At 42.2% G+C, this 27115-nt stretch overlaps 1 protein-coding gene across 12 annotated transcripts in view; it reads right to left on the minus strand.

Moving 5' to 3' along the window:
- SORBS1 (sorbin and SH3 domain containing 1) overlaps window positions 1-27115 on the minus strand; it is a 77883-nt gene that overhangs the window by 10770 nt on the left and 39998 nt on the right. For 4 of the 12 annotated variants that reach the window (XM_039391459.1, XM_027719595.2, XM_039391458.1 and 1 more), the window contains 12 exons: window positions 25856-25970; window positions 22615-22698; window positions 19620-19685; window positions 18955-19056; window positions 17565-17614; window positions 14514-14689; window positions 10602-10687; window positions 8872-9039; window positions 7386-7432; window positions 5751-5865; window positions 5518-5643; window positions 4289-4483 (listed from right to left, as the gene is read on the minus strand). In XM_039391459.1, coding sequence (XP_039247393.1) covers window positions 4289-4483; window positions 5518-5643; window positions 5751-5865; window positions 7386-7432; window positions 8872-9039; window positions 10602-10687; window positions 14514-14689; window positions 17565-17614; window positions 18955-19056; window positions 19620-19685; window positions 22615-22698; window positions 25856-25970 — 1330 coding nt within the window. Of the gene's footprint in view, window positions 1-234; window positions 352-1671; window positions 2401-4288; window positions 4484-5517; window positions 5644-5750; window positions 5866-7385; window positions 7433-8871; window positions 9040-10601; window positions 10688-11413; window positions 12929-14513; window positions 14690-17564; window positions 17615-18954; window positions 19057-19619; window positions 19686-20187; window positions 20203-22614; window positions 22699-25855; window positions 25971-27115 lie in introns of all 12 variants that reach the window. The other 8 variants (XM_039391449.1, XM_039391450.1, XM_039391451.1 and 5 more) reach the window with 8 other exon arrangements.

Consider the following 27115-nt stretch of genomic DNA (forward strand, 5'->3'; position numbering starts at 1 on the left):
GTACAAATGGACAGAAACCTGGACTTGAGCTATGTGGATTTGCACCAGCTGAAGATGTTGCAGAAGATCTGCTCTTCTGCACAGTCTGGAAGTAATTTTATTTTTTTTTTTAAAGAAAAATTCTAAATTAGAGGAAAATTATCTCACGAACAGCTAAATAAGCATATGACAAAACAATGGCATGGCACGGAAACAACTCTAATTAATGGAACAGTAATCAGCAAAGATGATTACCTGTGGCTTATTGACTCTGCGTGTAAGTCTGGGAGGTGGCTGTGTTGTGACAGTAGAGGAAGAGAGGGTAGAGGAAGTAAGAGAAGCAGATGAAGAGAATACTTTTGAGTCTGCAGTCTTTTGAAGAAAAGAAAATTTGGTCAGCTTGGCACACACTCTCTTATCACAATCACTGCTAGTGATAAGAGCATCTACTACCCAGTAAATTTGAAGCACACACAGCAACAGTTACTCCATGCAAGGGCAAGTGCAGCTTCCAGTTGGTTTGTCTGAGCTGACCACCTCATTCTGTTTTAAACATGCAGGTTATGTCTGGAAAAAATGCTACTAAAACATATCTAGATGGTAAACAGTACAGTCTTTACACAGCTCTCAGTACACTTCTGGTTATGATTCAAGCAGAAATCAAATTATTTGTCATAAGATTTCCCAGTGTGAAACATGTCATCTTGGAAACCCTAGTTTCTCATTATTTAGTGTTGTCTAGATGGGGTATGTCATGGAGGCTTTCGCAGTCCATCCAAGACAGTATTTATAATTCTATGACTTTGAGCTCTCCAAAGTTCCACTCATGGGGGTGCTATAATGTACTTGGGCTGGCTGTAGCCCACAATGGACCCCAAGTCAACCGAGAGCTGCAAGGAGAGGATATCTCCTATACCAAGACTGAGGGCAAAAGATAGGTTGTAGAAGCTATGGAGAGTTTCACATGTATCCTCTCATTGTAACATACAGCTATATAACTAAAAACTCTTGGGCAAAAGTATCACTAGGTCTAATTCCCATTTGTGGGAATTGTGGCTACAGCCTTTCACATTATTTTAGAAATGCAAAGGTAATAAATTCCACTCAATGCAGAGATAACAATCAAGACTCCCTTAGTCAGGCACACCCCAGACTAAGGTTCACTAAATCATAGGCTGCAGGACCAAAAGGGGACAGCTTTTGTGATTCTAGGAGCCAGGCTGATGTTTACAAGGCTTTTCAGCCCTTGGATTTAGAAGGAACAAATAAATTCTATAACCAAAGATGATCCACTGCACACTGGAAAATCTCTGAATAGCAAGGAATTGTCTGTGTTCTACACAGTGAGGTATGCGGGCACGAGGCCTGTGTCATACTTTGATCTGACACATTTGGTAACAGCCACTGTCTGGGACAATCACTTCATTAGATGTGACTGATTGTGTCAGTCCTGTGTTATTATCCATTCTAAAGTAATTTGCACTACACTGCTCTTGAGCCCTCTTGTAAAACTTTTTGATCTGCTATCAAGTGAATGCCACTGGTGACCCCTGGAAGACAGCCTTAGGATCATCAAAATGACATGTGGCAGCCACTGGCTCTGCCTGGCCAGCAGAGCAGCACAAACCTCAACACGTCAGTTAAATAAAAATCAGCAGTCCAGAGCAGCACACACACATGCAGGAGAAGTACCTTCTTTTCCCCGCTTTGAAACTTTCCCAGATCACCTTTCCTCACATCTTTTTTCTCTGTTTTACCTCCCTGAACAATAGCCATTAGCTCCTGACACAACTGGTTGTCCTCAGAGGAACCCACAGGTCTCTTTTCTGGGCTCGCACGCATGTCTAGTTGGGATGGTTTCAGGCAGCGCTCAACAGAGATCTTGGGAACAGCATGAGCGCTCTGCTCGGGGTTGCTGCTGCCCTCTCTAGTCTTTTGGAACCAGGCTTGGCTGCCAGTGGTGTCCCGCTGCTCTGCCAGGATGCTTTCGGGGCTCTCCGCTGCCCAGCGAGAGGAGCTAGAGTAGGTCACGCTGGGAGGAGGGGAGTCAACAAACTTTTCTTCGCTTTGTGGAGTGGCCTGAGAGAAACTGTGGGCAGAGGACTGAGGTCTAGATGAGTAAGAGGGCAATGGGGATTTAATGGACCTGGGAGTCGAGGAGCCAGAGAGATGAGAATGGTGGAGGCTGACTGTGGGGGAAGGGCTGGCTGCAGCAGAAGGCGAGAGATAGTCAGTGTGAGAGAGGGAAGCTTCAGGCGGAGGAGGCAGTGGAGGAGTTATGGCAGGAGTGGTGCTGGGAGACACTCCCACGGTCAGAGCAATCCACTCAGAGGTGACCGCCTGCACCTCTGGAGATAGGGCACGGCGCGCGAAAGGCAAAGGCGGAGGAGTTGGTGTATGGAGCAGCTCAGAGCTGGGAGACTTGAAAGAGACAAAAGCAGGAGAGAAAAAGAAAGAAATGAACAAAAAAATAATAAAGGAAATACAAAAACTGAGCACAAGTAAAAGGAGAGAGAGCGAGTGTAGAGAGAAGCAGATCTATGACCACGTGCGTAAGTTTTCTATGGTGCATCCTGTTGGAGAACATGCTGTTCACAGCTACCCCAACCACAGGGTTCAGTCTGTATCTATGCTGCTAATACCCCTCTCCAGACTTTGCAGGGATCCCAGACACAAAACATCTTGTGGAAGACCTCTGACTTCATACCATATGCCCTAAGTTCCTCAGGGAGCAGCTGAAGCCACCATCCATGACGGCAGAACGCAGCATTTGTCTGGCCTGGCAGCAATAGCTGGGGGCCCATAACTCACACTGCAGACCCAGCCAGAATTCACTGCTGCAGTGAATTTTGACTTCATCCAACCCTAGTATGAGCAATGCCTTCTCCTCAAGAAACTTGTATTGCGGAAGCTGTGCAGGAGAAAGGGATCACAAAAGCCACCTGTGGCTATTTGCTCTTTAGATGATTAAAATACATCCTATGTTTATAAGGGCAGAACATATACAAGTCTTGCCCTTAGCTCTTACGACCGGTGACATCAGTGAGAACAGCTACATTAGCACTGGTCAGAGTAGTTCTCAGTCCTCTGCCAAGTCAGGTAAAAAAGCAGGGAGAGAATTGATTTACTAGGGGAGGAATCAAAAGAATAGCAAAGGAAACCAAAAAAAGGTGGATATGATCCCTTCCATCAGAAGCTTGCAGAGAGCTTGTGGCAGAGAGGCCACAGCTATGGAGAGGCTACCAAGCTCAAACAGAAAAGCTCAGCCGAGGTCCACTTTCACAGGCAATTCCAAACAAGCAACAAGTTTTTCCTCTTTATACAGTGGCTAAGACTAAAGCCACTCCTTTTCAGGAAGATCCAGACAGACAACAGGCATGAGTCATGGCATTTTTTTCCCCATCCATCTTGTATTGTATATCCTTTCCTCCCAGTCCCAGTTCTTCACTTATGTTCCTTACAGTCCTTACAGAATGACCTTGCTTTAGTCCCACAGGTGAGAGGGGGATGCACCAGAACCTCATGGCCATGACCCAGGTATGCATACTGACCTTCTAACTTAAGTATTTGCAGGATGGGAGCAAAACAAAGGGATTTAGAGACTCAGTGCCTCCCTGATAAATTTTCCACAGTAAACATTCTGGGATCCCCATACCTGCTGCCATTTTGACTTCTGCTTTGAATTACAGTATGATTTATAGTGAATCTAATATTCATGGCAAATGCCAGACTGACCTGCTCTCAAAACCTGAGTTCATTTAGCACCCATTTCAAACAATACAGGCTCCTCTCCTGACCCTGTCTCTCAAAATCTTGGTCACAAGCTGGAACAGATAGGGGCAAGTATACAGCTTAATTCAAGCTGTCTGGGATCAACATAATGACCATAGCAGTCTGTGACACCCTTTTAATAGTCATAATGTGAAATTCACTTATCACGGTGAAGGTCTGTAAAGTGTAAACGCACACTTAGGAGAGGCTGGATCACCAATTCGTTCCATCTCTGGCAGTGAAATTTAATCCCATGGCTGTGAACTGCAGCACTTTCAACCTGGACTGGATTGAAGCTACAGATCAGAGGTAAAAAGCTGGGTCTCCAAGTCCCCAAATGATCCACTCATTAACCCTTCTGGTAATGAAACATGACCTTTTCCTGCAGTTGCAGCATACTGGAGGGACCACATGGCTTTTATGGCACAAAATACTAGTCTTAGCTACAGCTTTTTTTCAGCTATTGCTTCTTGCACAGCAATGGCAAAATCCCTCTGTTCTGCAAGGTGCTGAAACTGGCTGCACTTAGTCCAAATACCTGTGGTGAAGCTGTGATGCTGCGGCTGGGGGAGAGGGACATTGGCGGGTCAGGATAGTCAACAGCATTCTTGACCACTGGCCTTTTGAGCACTTCCACATAAGTGACAGGGAAGATGCCTTGGCGACTGGTGCCAGAGATTCTTCCTTCATACCAGTTCTCATCCACTCGTCGAATCAATGTGATCCTTTCACCCTATGAGAAGGAATAGCAATGTAGTTCTGATTTTAACAGATTTCATCATTCCAAAGCAGATGACATTTTTAATCTTGCTGCAGCTGACCTAATAATAGTCAGCTTGCCCTATTTCCAGTTATGTGATCCTAACCTTAAACTCTGGGTGGGAATGATATTTTTCAGCTGAGAGAAGGAAAAAATGCAGATCTTCTGGTGTTGACTTGGGCTGTCTGCAGACTAAGTTATGCTCACATTTTCAAGACCCTACTTGCTAAAGCCAGTTAAAAAATGGAAACCAGCAGTTTTAGGCTGACCACAAGCCTCTCAGGGGTATAAGGTGTACAGAAAGTATGCACAGGTCTGCAGTTTAACCTAGGTCTCTCTATGCTCTCTACTGTTTTGCTGACAAATGAAGTGACTTCCAGATTCTTAATATGAACTGCAAGTCCCAGCTTCATGTATAATTAAAAGAGCAGACAGACAAGAACTAATCTGAGCATCAAAACAGAAGGTTGGTTGAGATGTAGAAATACTGCTACTTAATCTAAATACGGTTGACTTTGTTCTGAACAGCCATTACACAATCCCTTCCCATCCCTTCACTCTGCAGTCAGGTCTAGCCAGTCACTTCAATACCACAGAACTTCACTTGCTCGGTTTGTAGTATGAAGGAAGGTGAATCCAGTTTCCTTCTTTTCTAAATCACCATTATCGTGGACTGTGTGCATCTCCACTGAATACTATCAGACTGGAGAGGCATGTCACCAAGTATCTAACTTGCCTTGCAGAGCCAGGCTCTCAGCACTTGTGCTCAAAGTATCTTCTCAGTTAGCCCCAAGGAAGCAATTGGCTCGTCTTGATTCAGTCTACTTGCAACAATACCTACAATGCACTAAATAATGACTGTAGAGTAAAAACATGGATGATGAGAAGGAATCCTTCCTGAATACAGAGTTCATCTTATTGGAACTTTCATTTGGACATTGCAAGTTACTAGTATTAAAAACATAATCATGTCTGAATTCAATTCATCAGTACAACAAAAGTCCTACCTTTCTGAAGGACATTTCCACTTGGGTATCCCCATTGAAGTTGAATTTAGCAATAGCATCTCCGTATTCCAATACTTGCAATGGTAATGGCTTTTTGGGCTGAGCTTTCTCAGCTGGTGGAAGGAGCTAGAAAGAACAAACAGAATCAGGTAAGTCTCATACGAAAAGCCCATAAACTGGTCAGTGGCAGAAAGGGAGTGGACAAAGAGAACACCTGCAAGGAAAGCAGCTACCTCTATGTATGATCGTGGGAAGATGCCAACTCTGCCATGGTGTTCACCTTCGAACCAGTTCTGGTCAATCTGCTTGTAAATGTAAACAATATCTCCTTTTTGCAGAGGAAGTTCCCTGTTAACAACACAAACACTCCATCAGAACTTCACTGGAGGAGAACAGACGTGTTCCTTTTCTGTCCAGCAATCCCTAGGTACTAAGGTCTGCATCAGCCTGTTGATACACAGTGTGCTCCACCCCAAGTGAAAGCTAAATGTTGAGAATTACTCTGTTTGCATTGTGATGTGCAGGGACTCTCTTGCTCTTTGAGCATCCTATCAAAAAAAGCTGGCCTATGAGGGCCCTATTAACCACACACTCTACAGCAGCAATGAGGTCAAGCTTAAGCCAAAGATGACACTGGCTGCTTTCCATGCTGGATACGATGAACAGCCCTCAATTACTGTTTTAAAACAGTCATGTCACAAGTGCCTTCCACAGTGACACATGATTTTAATGTGAGCTAGTTTGTTGATTAGATTAACCTCCTCACATGCCAATGCTGATCCTGCAATGATTACATTTCTGGCCAGCCTGTGGTTGCGCAACCACTGATCTCAACTGGGCTAACAACTGGAATTTTAATCTACAGTCTTCAGTGCTAAATTTAGGAATGTCTGCAGCTTGAAGAACATCTACTATGGGCAGCCTGTACTACACTCATAAACCTACTACTTGGATCCCCAGAAGAAAACAAACAACACAGCCTTTCCTAAGACGTTTTTCACAAGCTCTCCTTTACTTTTGTTTGGCACCCTGGTATGTTCTGCTCAAGGGACACAACAGTTACACCTTACATCTGCCTCAGTTTTACTAGAAGTGTTGGGGAGATGTTATGTAAATCATTACAAATCATCACCTATAGAACATATAACAAAAATATTCCCAGGACATTAGCATCTGAGAAGAAAAACAACAGGTCCTTCACTGAATTCTGTTCTTCTTTCTTCCCTCCTAGCAATATTAAAATGAGAGTTTCTCCAGCCCTATGCAGAAGGAAAGGCCTTCCAGGCTTTCTCTTCAAAGCAGTGTTTCCCAAAAAGAACAAGTAGTGCTGTGTAATTCACCCAAAGGACCATAACAGGGCTTGGAGGTACAACAATGACACCACAAACACCCGCTATGTACCCACAGATGCCAGGAGAGCAGTGACCACTCTGCAGACTTACAGGTCCTGAATCAGGGAAATCCTGAGTCAAGGGCCCACCTACACACTTGAAGCTAGGCATCTTTTTTAGTCCCTTCTGCCTTTGGGCTATGCTTGGCACAGTGAAGTGAATGCTGCTCTCCTGTGGCTCCACCCACCCTCAGAGGAGCACTCACTTGTTCCAGTAAAGAATGTGGGTTTGCCCTAAAAAACATGTGGGACAGAAATGCACTGAGAAATAAGACATTTTCCTTAAGGTCCTTCAGAAGCTACAATCTGCAACATTCATATTACTTTTCCCTGCCTTATTACGGACACCTTTGCTTTATGCTGCTGGGAAGACACTTCAAAAACATGAATCCAGTTGCATGACACTTCATAAATACTGCATCCTAGAGGAAAAAGCAGAGGAATAACACTCAAGGCAGTCATAGCAAGCTGTACTCACTTTAGCGTTTGTGCTTTAAAGTCAAACTTGGCTCTAGCAGGTCTCATCTAGAGATCAAAAAAAAAAAATCAACACGTTAAAATAATAACTAGGTTTTCAACCCTCTTCTGAGGAAAAGCACCCAAACTCTTCTATAGCTAACATTAGCATGGGGAAAAACTTGGATGCAGGTATTCTGCTACAAGCTTGCGTGCAACTGGTATTACGGTCCAAGTATGCTGGATGGGCATCTCCCACCAGGACACAAAGTGCCAACTTCTGGTATAGCAGTAATTAAGAGCTCTACAGGAAATGGATTTAGCAGCAGTAACTTTTAAATGTGACTAATCCTGAAAAATGAAAGCTGCTCCAGTAACTAAATTTACTGGGGCTCCAGGACCAAATTTCTCTTGACATTTAAATGGAAAAGGAAAATTTACTAGCTGGGAAAAAACAGTAGGATATTATTTGATGTGGCTCTTATTGATTATTACCTGACCCTGTTGAATACTGCAATATGACCCATGTACTCCATGTCAATTGGTAGGAAAGAGACAAAGGTGAGGAGAAAATATAAATAAATTAAGCATATGTCTAAAAAAAGTCTTCAGTGGCTACAAAGACAAAAATGATGTTGACAGCAGGCGCAGGCTTTAAGGCTTGATTTACTTGGCTAATCTTCTAATGGCCACAAAATATTCAGACAATTTTAAAGTCATTTTGGTAACAGAGCATAAAATAAGTAGCAGTCGCATTCTTGAGGCTCCAGAGCATCTGAAATCAGATAAAGGGCAGACAGGTGTACTCCAGCCATATGGTGACCACCCCACCCACCACCGCAATGCGGCACCTCTGGGGAAACAGAGCTGATGCCAGGAGTCCAGCAGCAGTCCATGTGAGGCAGAAAAGGCATTTGGCCATGACACCTGGACTAGCATCCAGTCTCCGGGAGAAGTGCCTTGGGCTCTTGGAAAAGCCATCTACCTCTTCCTTTGTCTCTTTCAGAAAGTCCAACCAGGTCATACGCAGTGAAATATGCTGAGACTTTTTCCGATTGTTTCTAAAGCACATTAAGCATATTTCAAGAGAAAAAACTATGTATTTCTAAAAAAAACCACCTCCTATGTCACATGGCCAGGATCAACAAGACATGAAGTTTCTAAGCATAAGGCACAGACAAGAAGACAATGTAGCAATATGATGCAAAAGATGTAGAATGCCTTTGATTCACTAAGTAGCTGATATTTAAAGGCATGCATCACAGGTGTGCACCAGCAATTCTCAGCAGGCATGCTTTAATATATGCAGCTTGGTATAGAGCTATCAATTAATTTACCAGGCACAAGAGTCAAAGCAGATCTAAATGAAGCCAGAATGGGAAAGGGGAAGGTGGAAAAAAAACAACAAACGACATTCTCTGAAGAGCTAATGTCGGCCTAAAGCACAACATTGTGAGAGGCAATTATTGCTTTGGGTCAAGCAGCAGACTGAGGTAACTAAAACAGACCTCTGACCCAGATTTCCTCTTTGCTGTATCGTCTACATTTAGGAGGTCCCCAAATCGCTCATTAGTGATAAACTGATGGTGCGTTGGAATAACCCCTGTGTGCCTTCTAGCTGCAATATCAGCTTCTTCTTGCTCACGTTTAAGCCGTCTCTGGTCCTCTAAAAGTTTCTGCCATAAAATTGCATAAAATGGGCAGTAAATCATCTAGTTAAAGGCATTCAAAAGCTGCCATAAATGTGACTAAAATTCCTGAGGTCCCTGCAAATATCTGGGGTTTTACAGTTCAATATCAAATATTGATTCTACTAACTATCTACTATCTACTAACAATACCCTTTCATTTTGCAAGCACAGAAGGTACATCATCATTATGGCATAACTGAAATCCATCTCATACAGAGGATCTGATCCAAAGTTGATGAAAGTCAATGAGTTTTTCTAAGTTTTGGGCAGCTCCTGAGAGCTTCTAAGAAGATTGCTGATAATGCAGAGAGCTGATCCAAACCCCCTTCAACCAACAAGGAGTTTCTCTCATTGACTTTCAAGAGACCTGAATCAGCCCCACTGGTAAGTTATGAGGCACTGAACTCCCCTGAGCCTTGCAAGGAGCTTGGGAGAGTGTGTAACCACATTCAAGTTCTCCCACACTTCCTTTTGGCTCGTGTAACACACTTGGTAAAATAAGGTAAATAAACCCCAAAGAATTATTTGGGACTTCTTCAGTCTCCAGCACACTAATGGAAACGTGCATTCTTGAGTACCTGGGCAGAGGGATTCTCCCACCTTTTGGGGCTGACTGTAGGCTAAAGAGTTCAGCTCTGTACTAACTCATTTAAAGCCAGCAGGCCTTACTGAACGCAGAGTTCTGGTCTTATACGAGTTCTCATGCTGGATTTTGGAAGTCGGAGGACTACTAACTATTTCACAGGAGAAGACAGCAAAAATACATTTTTCACATAGGAATTAAGAGCGGGTTTTACCGTATTTCAAAGCATAGATAAACATTATCTGAACTCAGAAAATTAACATGAAAAATAAAAATTTTTATTCCCCCCTCCCCCAGGCAGGGGAAATTAATTCCACCTTCCTGGAAAGCAATCACTTTATAACTTCTTTAACTCAGCTTGAGTACAGTCGGTGCTGAAAAGTCTATGTGGCTTTTCCATTATTTTGCCTTGTCCCAGTGTTGCTCAGACAGTTCAAAAAGGACTGGTACAACTTCAGACACCATAAAGAATTCCATTTTGCACTGGAGAAAAACTTCCCACTTTCTGATAGCTTAAAATATCTCACATTTGCTATTCAAAACCTGAGGACCCCCACAGGAAAAATACTGTTTTTCACCAGTTTGATCAATACCGACTCAAGTGGCTTGCATGAAGAACAACAACAGATTAATAACCATCTTTATCTGAGAGTACTGGGGTGTTGGACCACATCTCACATACATCTCCAACCTTTATTATTTAAGGCCCCTATATATAATTTTGTGCAACTGATAAGAACTATCAGGTTAATTTGAAACAAAAGCTAAACTGAACTATACACATTATACATCAAATCAGTGGCAGAGATAGTATTGAAATTAAAACATTCTAGTTCCTGCTTGGTGCTCTATTTTCCAGTACAGTGTCATGGACGTACAAGCTGTCCTTCCATAAGGCTCAATGCTATGTTTCTTCTATTTGAGGCTCCTACAACTGTTATGAGGCCATAAAGGAGAGCATTACCTCTTTGTCATCATGCCGCCTGCGGATAATTTCTTCTGGAGTTTCCATGTAATCAACTGGTGCAAAATGCCTTGGTGATTCTGAATCTACTTCAAAACAACATAAGGAAGTTAAAATACGGATGGATTTATCTAGCATAACCAGAAAGGAAAAAAATAGATATTTTTAAACAATTTGTTTCCATTATAACAGTAAGGATTCTCAATTGCCATTGACCAAATTGCCAATCAGATGTTGATAATTTATCCATTTTCATTTTTTTCCCTTTTGGGCTGTACATGTGAACAAAGATCCAAAAATAGGGAGAAAATAACGGTACAGGAAAGTGTAAAGACATAGAAGGACTTTGTAAAGAAAAGATTCACTGCCATCAAAGAATGATTTGGCATTTTACTGTTGAGAAAAGTTTAATACACACACACACGCACACACAACTAGACCTTGAGAAACTACTCCTTTAAGCAAATCATCTGGGTTTGCTTTATAATTCCCATGTGTGTAAATGATACAGGATAAGAAACATCTCATGTTGAGATTCTTGCATCCCCAGAGCTGCTTGAGAGATAAACTGAACCTGATGTGATTAGAAAGGCAGCGGAAATCGTTTCTCAGAAGTGCAGCTGTTAACAAGTCCTGAACAAAAATGCTGAGCAAGACACGCAAAGGACGTTAGACACACTAGGGGGAAAAAAAAAAAGAGTCAGGGGATGCAAAGGTGAGGAGTAAAAATGCAAGGGTTGTGGAAGAAAAGGGGAGGAGAAAGGAAGCAAGAAGACAGATGAAGAGAAACTGGTAAAGAACACAAAAACCACCTCCTAGGTACGTCCCAAGTTCACTTTGCGGGTTGTTGTTTGTGTCCAGGCTGAGAGCATATGGAACAGGGTTCCCATTGTTTAAGGAGTCAGGAGTGTCAGCCCGGCCCATGAAGCTATCTCGGCTAGGTCCCATGGTGGGGAAGTAGCCAAGCCTTTCCACAATGTCAAAGGAAGACAGGCGCCTGGGGGCAAGAGGCCTGCTTCTGGAGAACAGTTGGTGCTGGGAGTGGTGAGTCTTGTTTCCTACATTCCCCTGCAGCTGTATGGGGTCATCTGGGTTCTCAGGGCTGGGCACTGCCAGGCTTGCCAGGCAGTCTGGGGGTGGAGTTCTGCAGGATTTGTGTTGGAAGGGCTTTTTCAATCGAAATGGGAGCGGGCTCATTAGGTAGACATTTCTGGGGAGCATGTGCCTGTCCCCATAGACTTCCCCTTTGGAATCAGGGTTCCTGGAGGCTTGCTGCTGTTCATGCCTTCGGATGGTAGTGAACCTGGTGTAGGAAGCTGGGCATGGGCCTTTGCATCTGTTGATTTTATGTTTCTGAGGCCCATTGAGGTTGCTGCTGCTGCTGCCACTGTCATTGGAGGCATTTGAGAGAAGATCTATCTCATCTGTGCAAGCTGAAAGTGTGTCCATAGGGATGGCGTCACTGACATCCGAAGCCGTGTCCTCCACATTGCTGCAGGAGCGGGAGGATTTGTCGGCCAAGCAGGCAGCATCCTTCTCTTCTTGGTGTGCTTTTGACAAATCCAGAAGAATCTCTGCAGAATATGCAGCACTCAGACAAATTTTAGACTGAAGAGAAGTGGTGGATTTGTTTTGTCCAGCAGAAAAGTCAAGTGAGGGCATTGATCGGGATCTCTGGATCAGCTGCTCGAAGGCACTGATACGGGAGGAAACAGTGTCTTTGGGGATCTGCTCTGAATCCTCTCTACTAAGGCTGTGCTCCATCTTGTCCTTTGCTTCATTCTCAAACTGAGATGCAATATCCTTCACGCTGCAGGAGGAGACTGTGTCCAAATGGATCCTGGAACGGTTGATCTGGTGCATGTCTTTATAGAGCGTTGTAAACTCCATCCCACTTTTTCTGGAGGCAGGGAACAGGCAGCCTTTCCTAGAGTTGGTGCCATACTCCTGCAGGCTCATGGTACTGCCAGATTTGATGGCATACTCTTGCTTTGACTTCATAAAGATGTTTTCTATGCTTTCCCCTATATCTACCATGAAAGCCTTTTTATTATCAAACAAGGCAACGGAGCTACGAAGGTTTTCGCAGCTTTGAGCTTTCTCGTGAGACAGCAAGATACCCGTCTTGTCCTGCACAAGAGCAGCTGGAGCTGCTAGTTTGGGTTTGAATTTAGAAGGGAGGATTTCAGTAATGCAGGCTTTTGCAGCTGATAAGGGCTTCTTATGTTTACATGCGTGACCTAACATACCGGTATGACTAGCGTTAAAGGTTCGGCTATTAACTGAAGAGGGTGCAGTCATATGAGCATTCCCACCTTTACGATCCACTGGTAAGCATGCAGAATAAAATAAATACAACCTGTTAGCTTAAGTGCTAGAAAGCTATTGAGAAAGGAGAAAGAACATGCTTGGATGTCATAAAATGCACTTTAAAGAAACAAAATTCCAAAACAAAGAAAAGCAGGAAGAAACTGCAAAACAAGCTGCGCTTACAGGAGTGGGTGAAGTGCTGCTAATGTCTCTAAAATGAGAGGCTTGGCCAGAAGCAGATCTGGAGCACTTTGAAGGTACCCTCCTAAAAAGTGCTAAGCTTCCAAGGAAGCTCTGGCACCATGGAAAAGGGAACTGAACTCTGGGCAGGATCAGGGTGTCAGCAAGAATGCAGAGGCACTAACATCACAAAAATGGCTTTATACCAAGCCTATAATCACACCTACTATGGTCTCACCACAGTGCTTGCCAAACAGTTTATTCCTTGGGAGGGAGAAAACAATCAGTGGCTGACTGTGCCAGCACAAGCACACCACATCAGCTGACCTTGCCCAAGAGATGCCTGCTTAGAGATTCCCCATACTAGGAATAAGCTGAGTGTCCTTCAGACAATGTGGCTGACCATGTTTGCTTTAAAATTCAAGGAGTCAGATCAGGACATTTTTTTTTTTTTTAAGAAGGATGCAGTCTGGTTTCAGCTTAGACTGCAGCTTTTAGGTCTGTTTCCAATTTGAGTTCGAATTCAAATGTCAAAATAATGATTCAGGTTCAATTGCAGTTTGGGGAAAAATAACTGAACAGATTTTTTTTGTTCAGATCCAGTTTGACTTCCTGCCCTACAGGCCTGACAAAATGCTGAAAAACAGCTGGAAGATGGAGACAGAGAGACCTTTTTGGTGTGATGTACTATTTTTAGGGAGAGCAGTTCAGAAACCCAACACATTCCTTCTCCAGTCCTCTCCCCATCTCAAGCCATTTTTAGGTTGAAGTTGGCTCAGAGACACATTCCCCAGTACAACTCCCTGATGGGAGTCAGGCTCTTCCTTGTCTTACTCTTCTAGAGAGTCTGTGATGGGGGGAGGAAAGGGGAGGAGATAGATCTCTTCTGGCTTCACAGTCCCAGAGCTGGCTGGTTCAGCCAGCAATTGCTGGTTCAGTGACCCATGCATTCTCTGTACATCCCTGGCAGGCAGGAGGCTGTGGAGCACATGGCACCAGCTACACCAGGGTAGCCAGGCCAGCAGACTGGTGTGGCCTGCTGAGATACTGCAGCGGGAAGAACAGAAAAGGCAAGGAAGGGCTCTAGCATGGCAAGGCAGTGGGAGCAAATGGATTACAAGGCCAGCCTAAGCTACCTCGAGGAAGAACATGAGGGTTTGGGGTGTGGCTGAGGTGCTGGATGCAGGGAGCTGGTCTCTCTTGGGAAGAGGAACCTGGATCGGTTAAAGGCATCATGAAAAATATTGGCCAGCGTGGTCTGAGAGAAAAAAGGGTGGGAACACAGAGGATGGCAAGGAGGAAGGACAGCAAAAATCTCAACTGGCTTGAATAGGACTCTAAACCTTGCAGCAGTTTGCCCCGTATCACCTGGCTTTTGACACTGTGCAGAATGCAGAAGATGTTAGTGCCCTGACCACCTACCTTTTGTGGAAGCAGAGCTTGAAGGTCGCTTGAGACCACTCAGTCCCTGGAATGGGATATCTCCACCTTCCAGTACACTCTTATAAATCTGCCTTTCATTCTCCAAGGAAGCAGGGTCTCCCAGAGCTTGCTCTGACTCCCTCTTCACTGCATTGTAGTTGGGTGAATAGGTGGAGCTGGAATACACAAAAAAGGGGAGGGACACCAGGGGGTCAGTTCTGTTTGCTGAGAGCTTTATGTAAAAGTAAGGGAAAACCACACTTTTGAACCCAGAATAGATTGTATATGAAGAACTGGTGCTGAATGAAGAGGTTATGAATACACTGCGATGTTCTAGGTTTGGCACTACGAAGCATTCTCCATCTGAGTTGAGGTGGAGCAGGTCCAGGCTCCACCTGAAAACAGGAAGGCACTCCTCTATTTTACAGATAAGGCAACAGTCAGAGCAGATGCATGGTTTCTTTGCAGACACGAAGAAATTCATTGGTTAGCTGGAAGTAGCACAAATACCTTCTAACTCCCAGTTCCCTCTCCTTAAACACTAGCCGTGTCTGTCTCTTGCTTATAAAGTACAGCTCAACCAGCTCACCTCAACCAGTTCAGCCTCCCAGTCAACACTACAGTTCAAGACTCCCAGAGCAACTTCTGAAGCCCATTAGTGAGGAACCATGCAGAGAAGCAATAGTACAAGGCTATAGACACTACTGTTTTAATTGCCAAAGAAATTCCCAGATGTGCAGAGTTCTGCTCAGCTTTGTCTCAGGCTTCTGCTACAGGGAATAAAAACCCCTGGACTCTAGGTCTACCATGCAGATATATAAACAGAATGCTGTTAAAATGAGCATAATTTTAATTTAAGAGGCTTTTAAAGACTAGAAATTTATTTCAAACCCCTTTTCTAGTCATGCACCGACACAAGTACGCTCACACATCTGATTTCTAGATTTCACTGTTTTCTCTCTAAAAGATTAACCAATAATGCCATGGTATAAATGACCTTTCAGGTGTAAAAACTTACTGAGCAATCAGGCAGACTATGTCTTCCTAAAAGCTAAGCTCATCTGATACCAGCTCTTGTGCTCAACTTGAATAAGACTGAGTCTCACACAGAGCTATTCTGGGGCCAAAGCATGACTGCTGGAAAGTTTGAAAAAATAAAAATATACAGATTTGCCAATTAATAGAAATATTTGACATCCTGATATCCAAGAGTGATTCAAATGTGAATGTGGAAATGCTTATGGTTATGCCTGCTTGTTGTGGATAAATTTGTACATGCATCTGTTTATTTTGGACAGACATTGTACTTCTGGGGCAAAGAGAAAGCTTTCAAACACATCAGAGGACTGGCTATGGAGGTGAAATTACACAATGTCTGGATCACAAAGATGATTTTAGTTTCCAGACAAGGAAAAACAGGTCATATGCAGTCAAATTACTTTCTGGAGTAAAAGCTCATGAAAAGCACCACAAAAGGGGAAGGGAATACTGTCACTTTTTCAACCTAAACAATGCTCAAACAGGCCCACTGCTACAAAGCTGTTGTTTCCTATAAGGGTTATCCCAGTGCTTCTCTTTGTCAGGTACCTGAGGAAGTCCTGCAGGTGCTGCAGGGAATAACGACTGCCATGAGGTAAGTTGTTAGCCTAGTTGTTAAAAAACAAAGGGTTAAAACAATCCTCTTTCAGCATACACCTGTGGGAGAGAGAGGAGGCATTTCAAAGAATCCTTTTACCAGCTGCTCCCTTATTAATAAGGCCAGCAAGCAGTACTGTAGTAGGACCAAAGCAGTCTGCAAGATCAGGATTGGGTGAATGGAGAGAAGTGCAACACTCCAAAAATAAGACAATAAACTCCAGCGATCTTTTCTCCCTGCTCTCTAAAAGCAGGACAGGAAACAGTGTGCAACTCCACTGGGCCTCACTATTGTGTCCCATTCCCAGCATACTCAGGTTGCTTCCTCTCCACTGGATCAGACATTGGCACTTCTGAATGTTTTGGGTGGCAGAGACAGTGCTGCCATGGGCAGAAACCTTATCAGTCATGGGCAAAAATAAGCTATTTATGCTAATCTCTGATTTGTCCATTTATTTTATTGCTCTCTTCCTACCAAAACAAAGAGTCATAGGAGCAATCGACAAGATGCAGCAGTGTGTGTTTCCCAGCAGAATGAACCCAGACAGAAGGGAATTGAGTTGAAAGAAGCACAAGAGACCTCTAAGGCCCCCAGAGGGGCTATGAACACACATGGTATTAATGGGTATCTGGAGAAGAATTTGCCTTTTTTAACAAACCATCCTCGTAGAGGGGATCACTGTGCCTATGGACAATATTAAGTATTCAGTCCAATTACAAGGAGCAGCAGGCTCACAGTAGGAGTTGGCTCCATGGCTCAAATAACTCAGTACGACTCAAGTAACTCAGCACAGCTCAGCATCTTTCTCTGGTTTTTTTTTGTCATGTGTTCCTCTTTTAAGAAAAACCAACTCATTTAGACAGAATATACTGCTTATTATATATTCCTCTGAAAAATCAGTGCCACGTTAGATCTTTGAGAAATACTGTTACTCCTACCACTGTTCCCTTTCTGTAGACTGGAAAATTATTGCCTTCCATCAACAGCATCCTTTTGATCTGGTGCACATAACAGGGAATACCTAGCAGGCACCAATCTATCATACACATGTAACAAACAATTTTTCTTTATTCCACACAATAATGTTACTTGCATGAAGATACAGTCAATTTGCAAACTTCATCAAGATGAAGTTAAAAGTCTCTTGGGTTTTTTTTAAGCCACTGCCTGGCACAATCAGCAAATCTTGTCTAGACAATCCAATCTCTCATGTAATCGCTTCAAAATTCATTCAAGATCAAAGAGCAGATATTGTACCTGGACTCATCTAAAGCACACGTATAATTCTTAAGGTACATGCATTTGCCTATATCCATCCCCAAAAAATAAAGCCAACCCATTTCCAGTTCACAAACCCCTGTCCTACATGACCTCAGACCGCAAAAGAGACATCAAAAAGCAACTGAAAAACTTACTAGGAAGAATGGTCTGTGGAAGTTTCCAGAGGAGTAACACCTGCCGTATTCTGCAAAAGTCCAAACAAAGGAGTCATTGATACGCACTTATACGTGAGAAGAAAAAAAAAGGCTTGCTTAAGTAATTTTCCATCTATTGCTTGAATATTAGCCTATAGGAGACACTGGGGTTTAAGTCTAAAATGCAGTTTAAGCTGCCAGTGTCTTTGCAGAAAAGCAACGATTTCTGAGTTCCTTCAGGGCAGTGACAGGTTTTTAGCACAGCCGATGCCTTTTCGCAGTGCCTATTCTTTTGTCTGCAAATGAGTCATTGTGAATAAAGCCAAAAGCAAGAAGAGATAACCAGCTGGGCCATGACCAGGAGACACATGCTCATAATTATTTCCCCAAGCTTTTCCCCCGGCCGGTCACTGCCCGCCTTTGCTTTAAAGGTATATTACATTTCTGCAGCAGAGTACATTCCTCAGCGTTCAAAAAAATATCAAAGCTCTAATAAGAAAAGCAACATTTCAGTTCAGTTTCCTTACTTAAGAGAAGCAATGCCAGCTGCACAGGTTCAATAGCAAAAGCCAGTTCTTATCCGCTTGCTTTAAATCCATCTAACACTTCCTAGGCACATTATTTAAAAATTGAAGACAATTTTAGCAGAAATGCTCTATCTGGTGTCCCCTCATATATGTGAGGATTCCCATGTAAGAAGAAAAAGCAAATCTTGGGTTTGATAAAGCAGCTTTTTCAAGTCCTGGTGAAATGCCGCAGCTTCAAAAAAAAAAAATCAACAACAGAAAAAAATAGAAAAAATGGCGTGTTACCAATTAATCTATCATTTCATGGTTCGAGTCCTGCAGACCCTCGAAGCAGCAGCTGCAGCTGACCTGCCCTAGAAGGCCACGACAAGGTGCAGTGTAAGGAAAATTGTGTAAAATCTCTTGGGAATATCCAAAATCTTGGGTAGGCGTGAGCTCCTAGCACAGAGCAGAGCTTGTATGAAGGGAGGGTAGATGGCAACACGCTTGAAAGGCACGAGATGATGACGTGACACGCCAACCAAGAATTTTAAGCTGATTGCTGCTGCCTATTCATGTGAAAAATAGAGAGGGTTTTTTTTGCAGACACTGAACTCTAAACCCGAAAGGGGGACTGAGATGGGGGTGGGGGGCAGCTGAAAGCAAATGGGGGAGAGAGGAAATCACTGTATCTGAAATGGATTTCAAGCCGGATTCTCAGCATCATGTTCTATTATTTCTGACAGCGACACAGCAAGCCATGCAGTCAGAACGGTCAGAGCCATTATTTATCCCAACCTCATTTAATAATCATCCAGCAGTGAATAGATTAGAGCAGAGAGTTTGGAAACAGGGATTGGCAGCATGAAAAGAATAGGAAATACCTTCTGTGGCTTTTTATGTGGCGCTTTATAAAGCTTCTCCATTTTTTCTAAATCTGCCTCTAACTCAGTCTGGTAGAGGTAGAGGTCTTTTTCTAGATCAGTCTGGTTAAAGAAGGAGAAGAAGAATGGGAAAATAATGCTTAGGGTTAGGGGAAACCAAAGGAATGTTAATTTTGAAAAAAAAAGCGAGCCTTTTTAATTGAAAAAAAGATGAAGGTGGTATGAACAATACACAGAAATTCACTAGCAATTAATCATGTTTCAATCATTACAGAGGAAATTGTTTTAAGCACTTAACATTCAAATCAAGAGATGCACAGGCCTGCTAGAATCTATTTCTACAAACCATAAAGTTATAAAACCCACCTGTAAGAAAAAAAAAGATACTGTAACAATATGCATTATGCTGTTAGTATAATTATCATTGCAAGTCAAGATAGCAAAACCACCACTCTAAATTACAGCTGATTATGATTTAAGAATTGTTTATTAAATCAATTTACTAGCTACTTAATTGTTAGGCTAATGAGCTCAAGCCCAATTAAAAAAAAATCACTCACAAGCACACAAAACCCAAGCAATGTTACAAAAAAAAAAACCCAAACAAAAAACCACATACACACATACATACACGCTGGATGCTGTAGTGCATGAGACACAATTACCTTTCTATCCTCTCTAGTAAGGATAGAGCAATCTCCAGGAGTATAATCCCAAATCTTTTTTGGAGGCTGATGGAAAGCAGAGGAAGGAAATGAGGAAATGAAGATAAGGAAAGACATCACAGAGAATATGGAAACTGGATTAGAACAGAGGGGGAATACAAAAGGGGATTTGCATCAACACTGAAAAGAAATTATAAAAAAACAACAAATCACAACAGAGAAAGAGAGAGAGAAAGACGGATAAATCTGCTATAGCACAAATATCAAGAAATCATGGGGGGCAAAAGGGAACATACATGCAGTCTGGGAGGGGCTGTTTTCAGTAGTATGGGAGGAAATTTTTATTTTTGCAGGGTGCTCTACAGATTTTTGGACTCTCCGAGGGAGCCCACAGCTGTTCGTTAAAGCGTTCTTAACATAAAACCAAAACAAAATGGGGAAAAAAACACATAGTCATAAAAAGCATTTGTTTTGCTCATTCTTCTTTCAAAAGGAAAGGATAATACAAGGGCCTTTGATAAAGAAAAGGGAAAATCTTTCCCACCTGCGTCAGACTATGAATACATACCATGTGAACAAATGGCTGATTTTCCAGTGGTGGCATTGTGGGGCAATGAGAATGCAGATTTGTTATTTTGTATTTCACTGGTTTGGGGGTTTGTTTGTGGTGATTTTTGGTGGAGAGAGTGGCAAACACGAAAGTTTGGGAACTAGTAATTTAAAATTCATCCTACAGGTGAAGGTGCCAATTTCAAAATAGGATTTTCCTATTTGAATGCCCATGCAAATAACAGGTAGGATTATTCAAAGTGAAAGACCTTTGTCTTGACACTCCTATCCAAATAATGCCAAGATAGCATCCTCATTTCACCAGATATGCACCTCTCATTGATATGCTCAAAGAGACTTTGTTCTTATTTTGTGAAAAATCTTTGAAAAGCCCAGATGCTAGTGAGTATCAGTTGAAACTCTCAGCTGAGAGGCTTAGCCACTAGCTGGTCACAAAAATCTGGCCCTCCCATGACTGGAGTGAGCAAAGCTACAAAAAGCATGCTCTTTTGGCTGTGATAATGAAGCTCAGAGAGGCCTTTGCTAGCTATAAAAGTCTGAGATGGCATCCTGAATTCAAGTGCCTGATGTCGAAAAACTATTTACAGAGTACGACATTCAGGAGCTGGCATAGTTCTTGGGGAGCATGGCTGCACGGCTGTGGAGCTGGAGCAAGTTGACATGGGATATCGTTTCAAGGCAAGTTGTAAGAAAGCAGCACTTAACAACAGTGCCTTGAGCAAGGCAGAGGACCTGTCACTAGAACAGATGCTCTGCTGAACACAAGACGGATTGCTGGTGTAGCCTGAGATGCTCTCTTCGGAAATAAGGCCAAGGCTGCTTGACTGAAAGTACAAATTCACACTTCTAAGGAACAGGTATACCCCCACACCTAGAAAGGACCAAGGGCACAAATGCTCTCCTTTCTTTGACACATTTTCAATTAACTCATGCTAAGTCAAAAGACCATAGAGATGACAAGCCTCCACTCATTGCAAAAGCATATAGCTATTAATTACGTGAGCAAAGATAAGTGGGTTTCTTCTCACTGTGGAAATCTTAAACCATGACAACTTGTAAAGGGTTAAATCCTTATACTCACAACACTTAAAAGCCTCAGTGAGGTGAGATTTATCTGACTTCTACCGCCTAAAAATTAGGGGGTCTCATCTCCAGCATTGCTGTAGCTCCTTCCTTAGCTTAGGATGGAAGGTCCATAGCTATAAAATATAGTTTTCTGTGAAAGAATGTACTACCCAACCACTGTACATGTTTGCTTCTCAGCAAAAATTACACTATATTTCTATGACATGATTGGAGTGAGCACTCAACTCCAGGCAGCTACATTCTGTGCAGAGGAACTTTGACACTTCTGTCAGAACAAAGACTAGATTTAAAGAAAACCTGCTCTCTGGTGTTCATGTGCAGTTGCCTCTGAAGACAGTACTGAACCTTAAAACATATTTCTGTTTTGTTGTACATGCAGGGAAATCTCAGCAGCACTCAAAAACAGAGTGTATGGGAATTTGACAACTGACCTCAAGGAGGAAGGAGAAGCAACAACCAACCACTATGCTCCAATACATGTGAGAGGCTGATATTGACCCCCTGGTGCAGTAAGAGTAGCTTATTAAACAGTATTTAGTAACGAACTTAATAGTGTTTAATCAGTAAGAACCAGGCCATAAAATGCTTTAAAGTCGTATTTTTTGCAGTAGCCATGACCACTGATGTGTTCCCTCCATCAAAATGTCCTTTGTCCCACCGAATAATTAAGCTTTGGTTCATCCTTTTCCAGAGGGGAAATCAAGGCTTTTTTTTTTCCCCCTCTCTCCACACAGAGCAACACAGGTCCATTTGAAAAGAAAGCACGCTGTTCTCAGACTCCTTTGGTTTCAGGGAATGGCAAGGGCTATTCAACACAAGCTGATGCCCTCTATTTAGGCAATGGGCAGCTACATGCACAGGGAAATGATCAGGAAAAAAAAAGTGTTGTGATCTGTTTATGGATAGTTGGAAATTACTGACTTACAGTTTACAAGCCAGGGATAGGAATAAATGATTCTCCTTGACTTAAAGCTACCTCTCAGCTATCCTAGATCTTGTTAGGCAGAGGGAGAACAGAGGCTTTGAATAATGAGAATAGGATATTATTTCTAACATTAACAACAAAAATGCAGTTTGAACTATGGTGTGTGAGAAAACATTGCCTTGTTGATACATGGTGCTGGAAGGTGGGAAATGTTTGCAAATGGCCTCAAAATCCTAAAAGTGGCCACAGAACAGCTGCTTTACATTAGTACCAGGATGACGTTACGTACAATCACATCTTTATATGAGTAAGACAGCTGCTTCGGGTTTAGGGCCTAGCAAAGAGATGTGACAATCATTAAAAAAAAAAAAAAGTCAGGTTGACTTCATTGGTCATTGCAACTATCAAACTTACCGGTTTCCCAAACTCCAATTCCGAAAAGAATTTATACCAAGGTTCATTCTTTAAATCTATCTCTTCTGGGCTTATATCCCGAGTCTAAAGGAGTTGGTGATAGGGGAATGGAAGAGAGAGAAGGATAACATTATGCAAAGAATACACAGAAAGGGACTGTTAGAGATGCAGATCCTATGGTTTCCATTCTGAAATGTAGATATTTAGCCTTATAATTTGGCATTTCTATAGCACCTCTCTCATAAAGGCCATGAATTTCTTTGCAAACATCAGTTAAGCCTAATAGCATCATTGTGAGCAACATGAATATGAATGAATTGCATTTTACAGATCAGGAGACCCACATAGAGAGAGATTATGCAGCTTGCCCAGAGTCACAGGAAGACTCAATGGAAGAGCTGGGAGTCAAGGAGTCCTACTGTCAGACACTTTCATCAAGTCCAAAGCTGCATGTACTTTAAATTTTTTTTAAATTGTTGTTTGATTAAAAAAAGAGAGATTTAGTGAGACCTGAATCAGATACTGCATCTTTAACAGCACATGAATATGTGAGAAACCCTGTTCTATACACTGCAAACAGAGTGGAAGGTGGTTTTCTAAATCAAATGAGACACAAGTCAGAGAGAGCGCATCCTGAAAGATCTCTGAAGGGATGGATAGAGCGACAATATTACGTTTCCTCACAAATAAATGTTAAAGTATCAGACAAAATTACAGTGAAGGAAAACCAGACAAGACAGAAAACAGTACAGCTGAAAAGGAAATTCCCTTTCGTTCATACCATCTGTTTTAATGAAACAAAAAAAAGTTGAAATAGTTGTAGCTGTTTAAAAACACTACTAGTAAGGTAAGAGAATAAAAGTCCATTGCTGAGGCTTATGAAATGCCACTCCCCAAAAGATATCTAGCTAATTCTTGCATTTCAGTACATCTTAGTACATTAGTCTTAGACATAATGGATCTCGGTGCATTAAAAATATAAACACATTATGTCTGATTTGCTAGTGTGATCCCAAGTACTCCATCACAATAAGCAATGAGCCACACAGAGGCACCATGTGTCCCATGGAAATTGTTCTGTGATGGTGTTACTGAGGCAGCTGACAACAGTGCTGGACTTAGACATCCCAGACTCTGACACAGCCATTAGCATCACAAAAAAGGTTCTGGGACAAGAGCTCAGGATTGATGTTGAATGAGAGGCAATGCTTCAATCTGTAAGATAAATAGTTACATCATGTTTGATGCCTGATGGCCTGGAGAATCATTTGGCTATTTCTTAAAGGCAGAATAGAATCAATGCCTCCATTTTTTATTTACTGCACTCCAACTAAAAGCACTCATCTTCTTATATAACTGCCTTTACATTAAAACAAAGTGCACTGATGTCAACAGGAGGCTCTTCGTTGATCTGAAATAGTTTTTGGGTTGGGATTCTGATAATCACAGCTAGGAGATTACTAGGAGATATCCACAAATCTCCTTCACCCTTCTTGAAAGATCTAGTCACTAACCACTACTGTTATATTTAATGAGACTGATGGAGACTGTGAAGACCTTCTTTAAATTAAAGCTCATAAAAAACATTGGAAGTAACACAGCTATCACATTCATCTTGGTTTTGACGAGCTCTGTACGTACAACTTTTCTCAATTATGCTGATGATGGTCCTGCTTGTGGCTTATAGACTCTGACTCCACAGTTCAGTTAAGTGTCTGATGAAGTCTGAACATGTAAACAGTGCCACTGGTGATGACAGACCTTTTGCAAATGCTTAAGTACACAGATGAAGCCGGCCTTTTGCCACAAGTTTTAATCTTGTCTGTTTACCGTGAGACAAAATTGCCGCTTAAGTCAGCAGAAATCTTGTTCCAGGATGGACTGCAGGAATGGAGTTGTCATACCATGTTCAAACCACTCCTCACTGGCACTTCTCTAATGGGCTGAGGCAATGCCCAATAGTATCAAGAGGGAGTCATCCACCGCCCCTTTGAATAGGCACTAGGATCATGCTCCCATAAGGAGCAACTTTGTTGAAGTCAGTGAAGGGACACAGGTGTGAAAAGAAGTTGGTTGCAGGATCTTCAAAAAGTGATGGACCTCGATTGCACTTGGAAGGAAAAAAGAAAACCCACCAAAATACTAAGGAGAAATGTCAGGTCCCAGATTAGATTTGATTCTTACATTTCTATCGATTTAAATTGCTATTCATTCTTATGTAAAATCCTTGGCAGGTTTTCCAGGAGCATTCCTTTACCTACTTCATGCATAGATCAGTGCCTGAGCTGTTAAGGTACAAAGTCCAGTTTACATTTTGAATCTCACATGCAATTAGCACTTCTAATTGAATCCTTCAAATTAATGTCTATATAGAACTATATCTTTATGTACAAAACTTGCTATACATGACTAACATCATTCAGTATTTTCCAGCACTTACAGTGTCACACTTGCACCACTGATGGACATCTTAAATGATCTGTGGTGATTTACACAGGATTGGCTGATGAGGTTAGCATTACCTCTCTGCCCTGTTCTTTGTCAAGTGTTCTCAGCCAAGGCTTCAGGAAGAGACTTTTTTATGTCCCCTAGCTGTCACAATTCACAGCATTGCTTACTAATTTCATACTCAAATTGGTAACAGCTTGCTTAATACTCTAGGTTACCTTCTGGCATAGTTGGGGAGCTAGCTCCCTTTCAATCCTGCCACCCCTGCCACAGAAGTGGTGAGATCCAACTGATGAAGAAAGCACCCCAGGGGAGATGGCCATGTCCTAATGCACCTCAGAGGCATCCACTGAGGCACATTACAGGCATTCTAAAAACTAGATCAGTGTTTAAAGCATCAGACGAACAAAGAAACTGAACCTGCCTGCTTTGTTGCATAATGCCTTCAACCTTCCTGCATCAACTAATGCTGTGCCCTAGAAAAAGTACAGCTGGCAAAACAGCTGCTGAACAGGTCACAGTGTCAAACACGGATTAAAAACTAGGGTTAGTGATCCATACTTAACACGGAAAACAACACGTCCAAAAGGAAAGAAACCTCTCAGTCCCCCTGGATTTCGCTCTATAGAGAACAAAAATGTTAGGAAGTTATGCAGAACAGTTTTCAAAATCTATCACACGAGCACTGCAATGTAAGCATAAGGAATCCCATCCGAATAGAACCAGACAAGCATTTGGAGAGTATTTCATAATCGCAGGGTAAAGCCACAAACTAGGATAAATCAAACATTACCATCTTTTCATTGTTCAGAACGGAGGACTTTCCTGGCTGATAGTCATAAATGCTCCTGGGTTCTGCACGATATTTTCTGGTGTCCACCTTCTTGTCTGGAGGTTCCCAGTCCGTCCTGAGAAAAAAGATCAATTAATCCAAAATTCTGTGGTTTCTATGGAGACAAACACTTCATTTTGACAGACACTTTTCTCCATTAATTATGGTTTAATCAGGGTACATTTTTAATCTTGAAAAGGAGTCTGTTGCAAGAGGAACAGTTCAGATAGGGCTCCGGACATATATTTTTTATCTATAGCAAGCAGAGTTTGATACAGCTCAGCTGCTGAAACCATTGGAGCAGAGGGGGGTTATTCCAAGTACTTTCAATAAACTTTGAGATTTCCAAATCTTTCCTCATCGGAAATAGCTTAATGATGGGCTTCAACTAAACTCAAAAATATGAACAGAGCAAAACTCAGATTAAATTTCTTTTGATAAACTTCTTCATTTTAGCCACATTACTGATTACCTGACTACCACTGCTCTGGATTCTGGGAGCACTCTTGAGTCCAAGAGGAAGTCTCTTCTAGAGACATGAATGAATTCTCTCAGACTGGCATATCTAAAGATGACTACCCAAACCACTAAAATGTTGTGCAGTGTCTACACTGGCATAGTTCAGACAACAATAGTTACAAAGCATTCAGGGTCCATATCCTACAATGTCCAGCTGTTCTGAAAATTAATATACTCAAACACCTCATGCAGAAAAACAAATGCCCCCACAAACCCCCAGAAATCAGGCCATTTAAGATGGTAAACTAATTTTGATTTTGCTCCTGACATGTTCTCTTTGATGGGCAATGTGTATGTGGATTCATCTTACCTATCATTCACCAAACAAAAGGGAGGCATCTAACCAAAACCACTGCTCCACATTTCCTACCCTACTGATCTGGTTAGGATAGGAACAAACCACTGAGTTTCAGAGCCCAAACTCTCTCCACTGGCTGATGAGAGACAGAGACAACCAATTTAATTTTTTTTCTTTCTAAAGTAAGGCAAGATGACAGCCGAAATGACTGGCTTACAAACACTGTACTAATTTCAACAAGGTTGATTTTTGCTATCCAGAATAACTTGATTGCTTAAGATTCCAACCCCAGGAAAAATTCTCCCTACTGAAATACTCTTTTGCCACTAGATAATAGGAAGCACTAATTATTGTAATCCTTTCACTTGCAAGAGTTTTCTCAGAGGACAGACACTATGCCTTGA

This window comes from Pipra filicauda, unplaced genomic scaffold, assembly GCF_003945595.2.
Source record: "Pipra filicauda isolate LSUMZ 115617 unplaced genomic scaffold, ASM394559v2 scaffold96_size2947999_pilon, whole genome shotgun sequence".
NCBI classification, from domain to species: Eukaryota; Metazoa; Chordata; class Aves; order Passeriformes; family Pipridae; genus Pipra; species Pipra filicauda.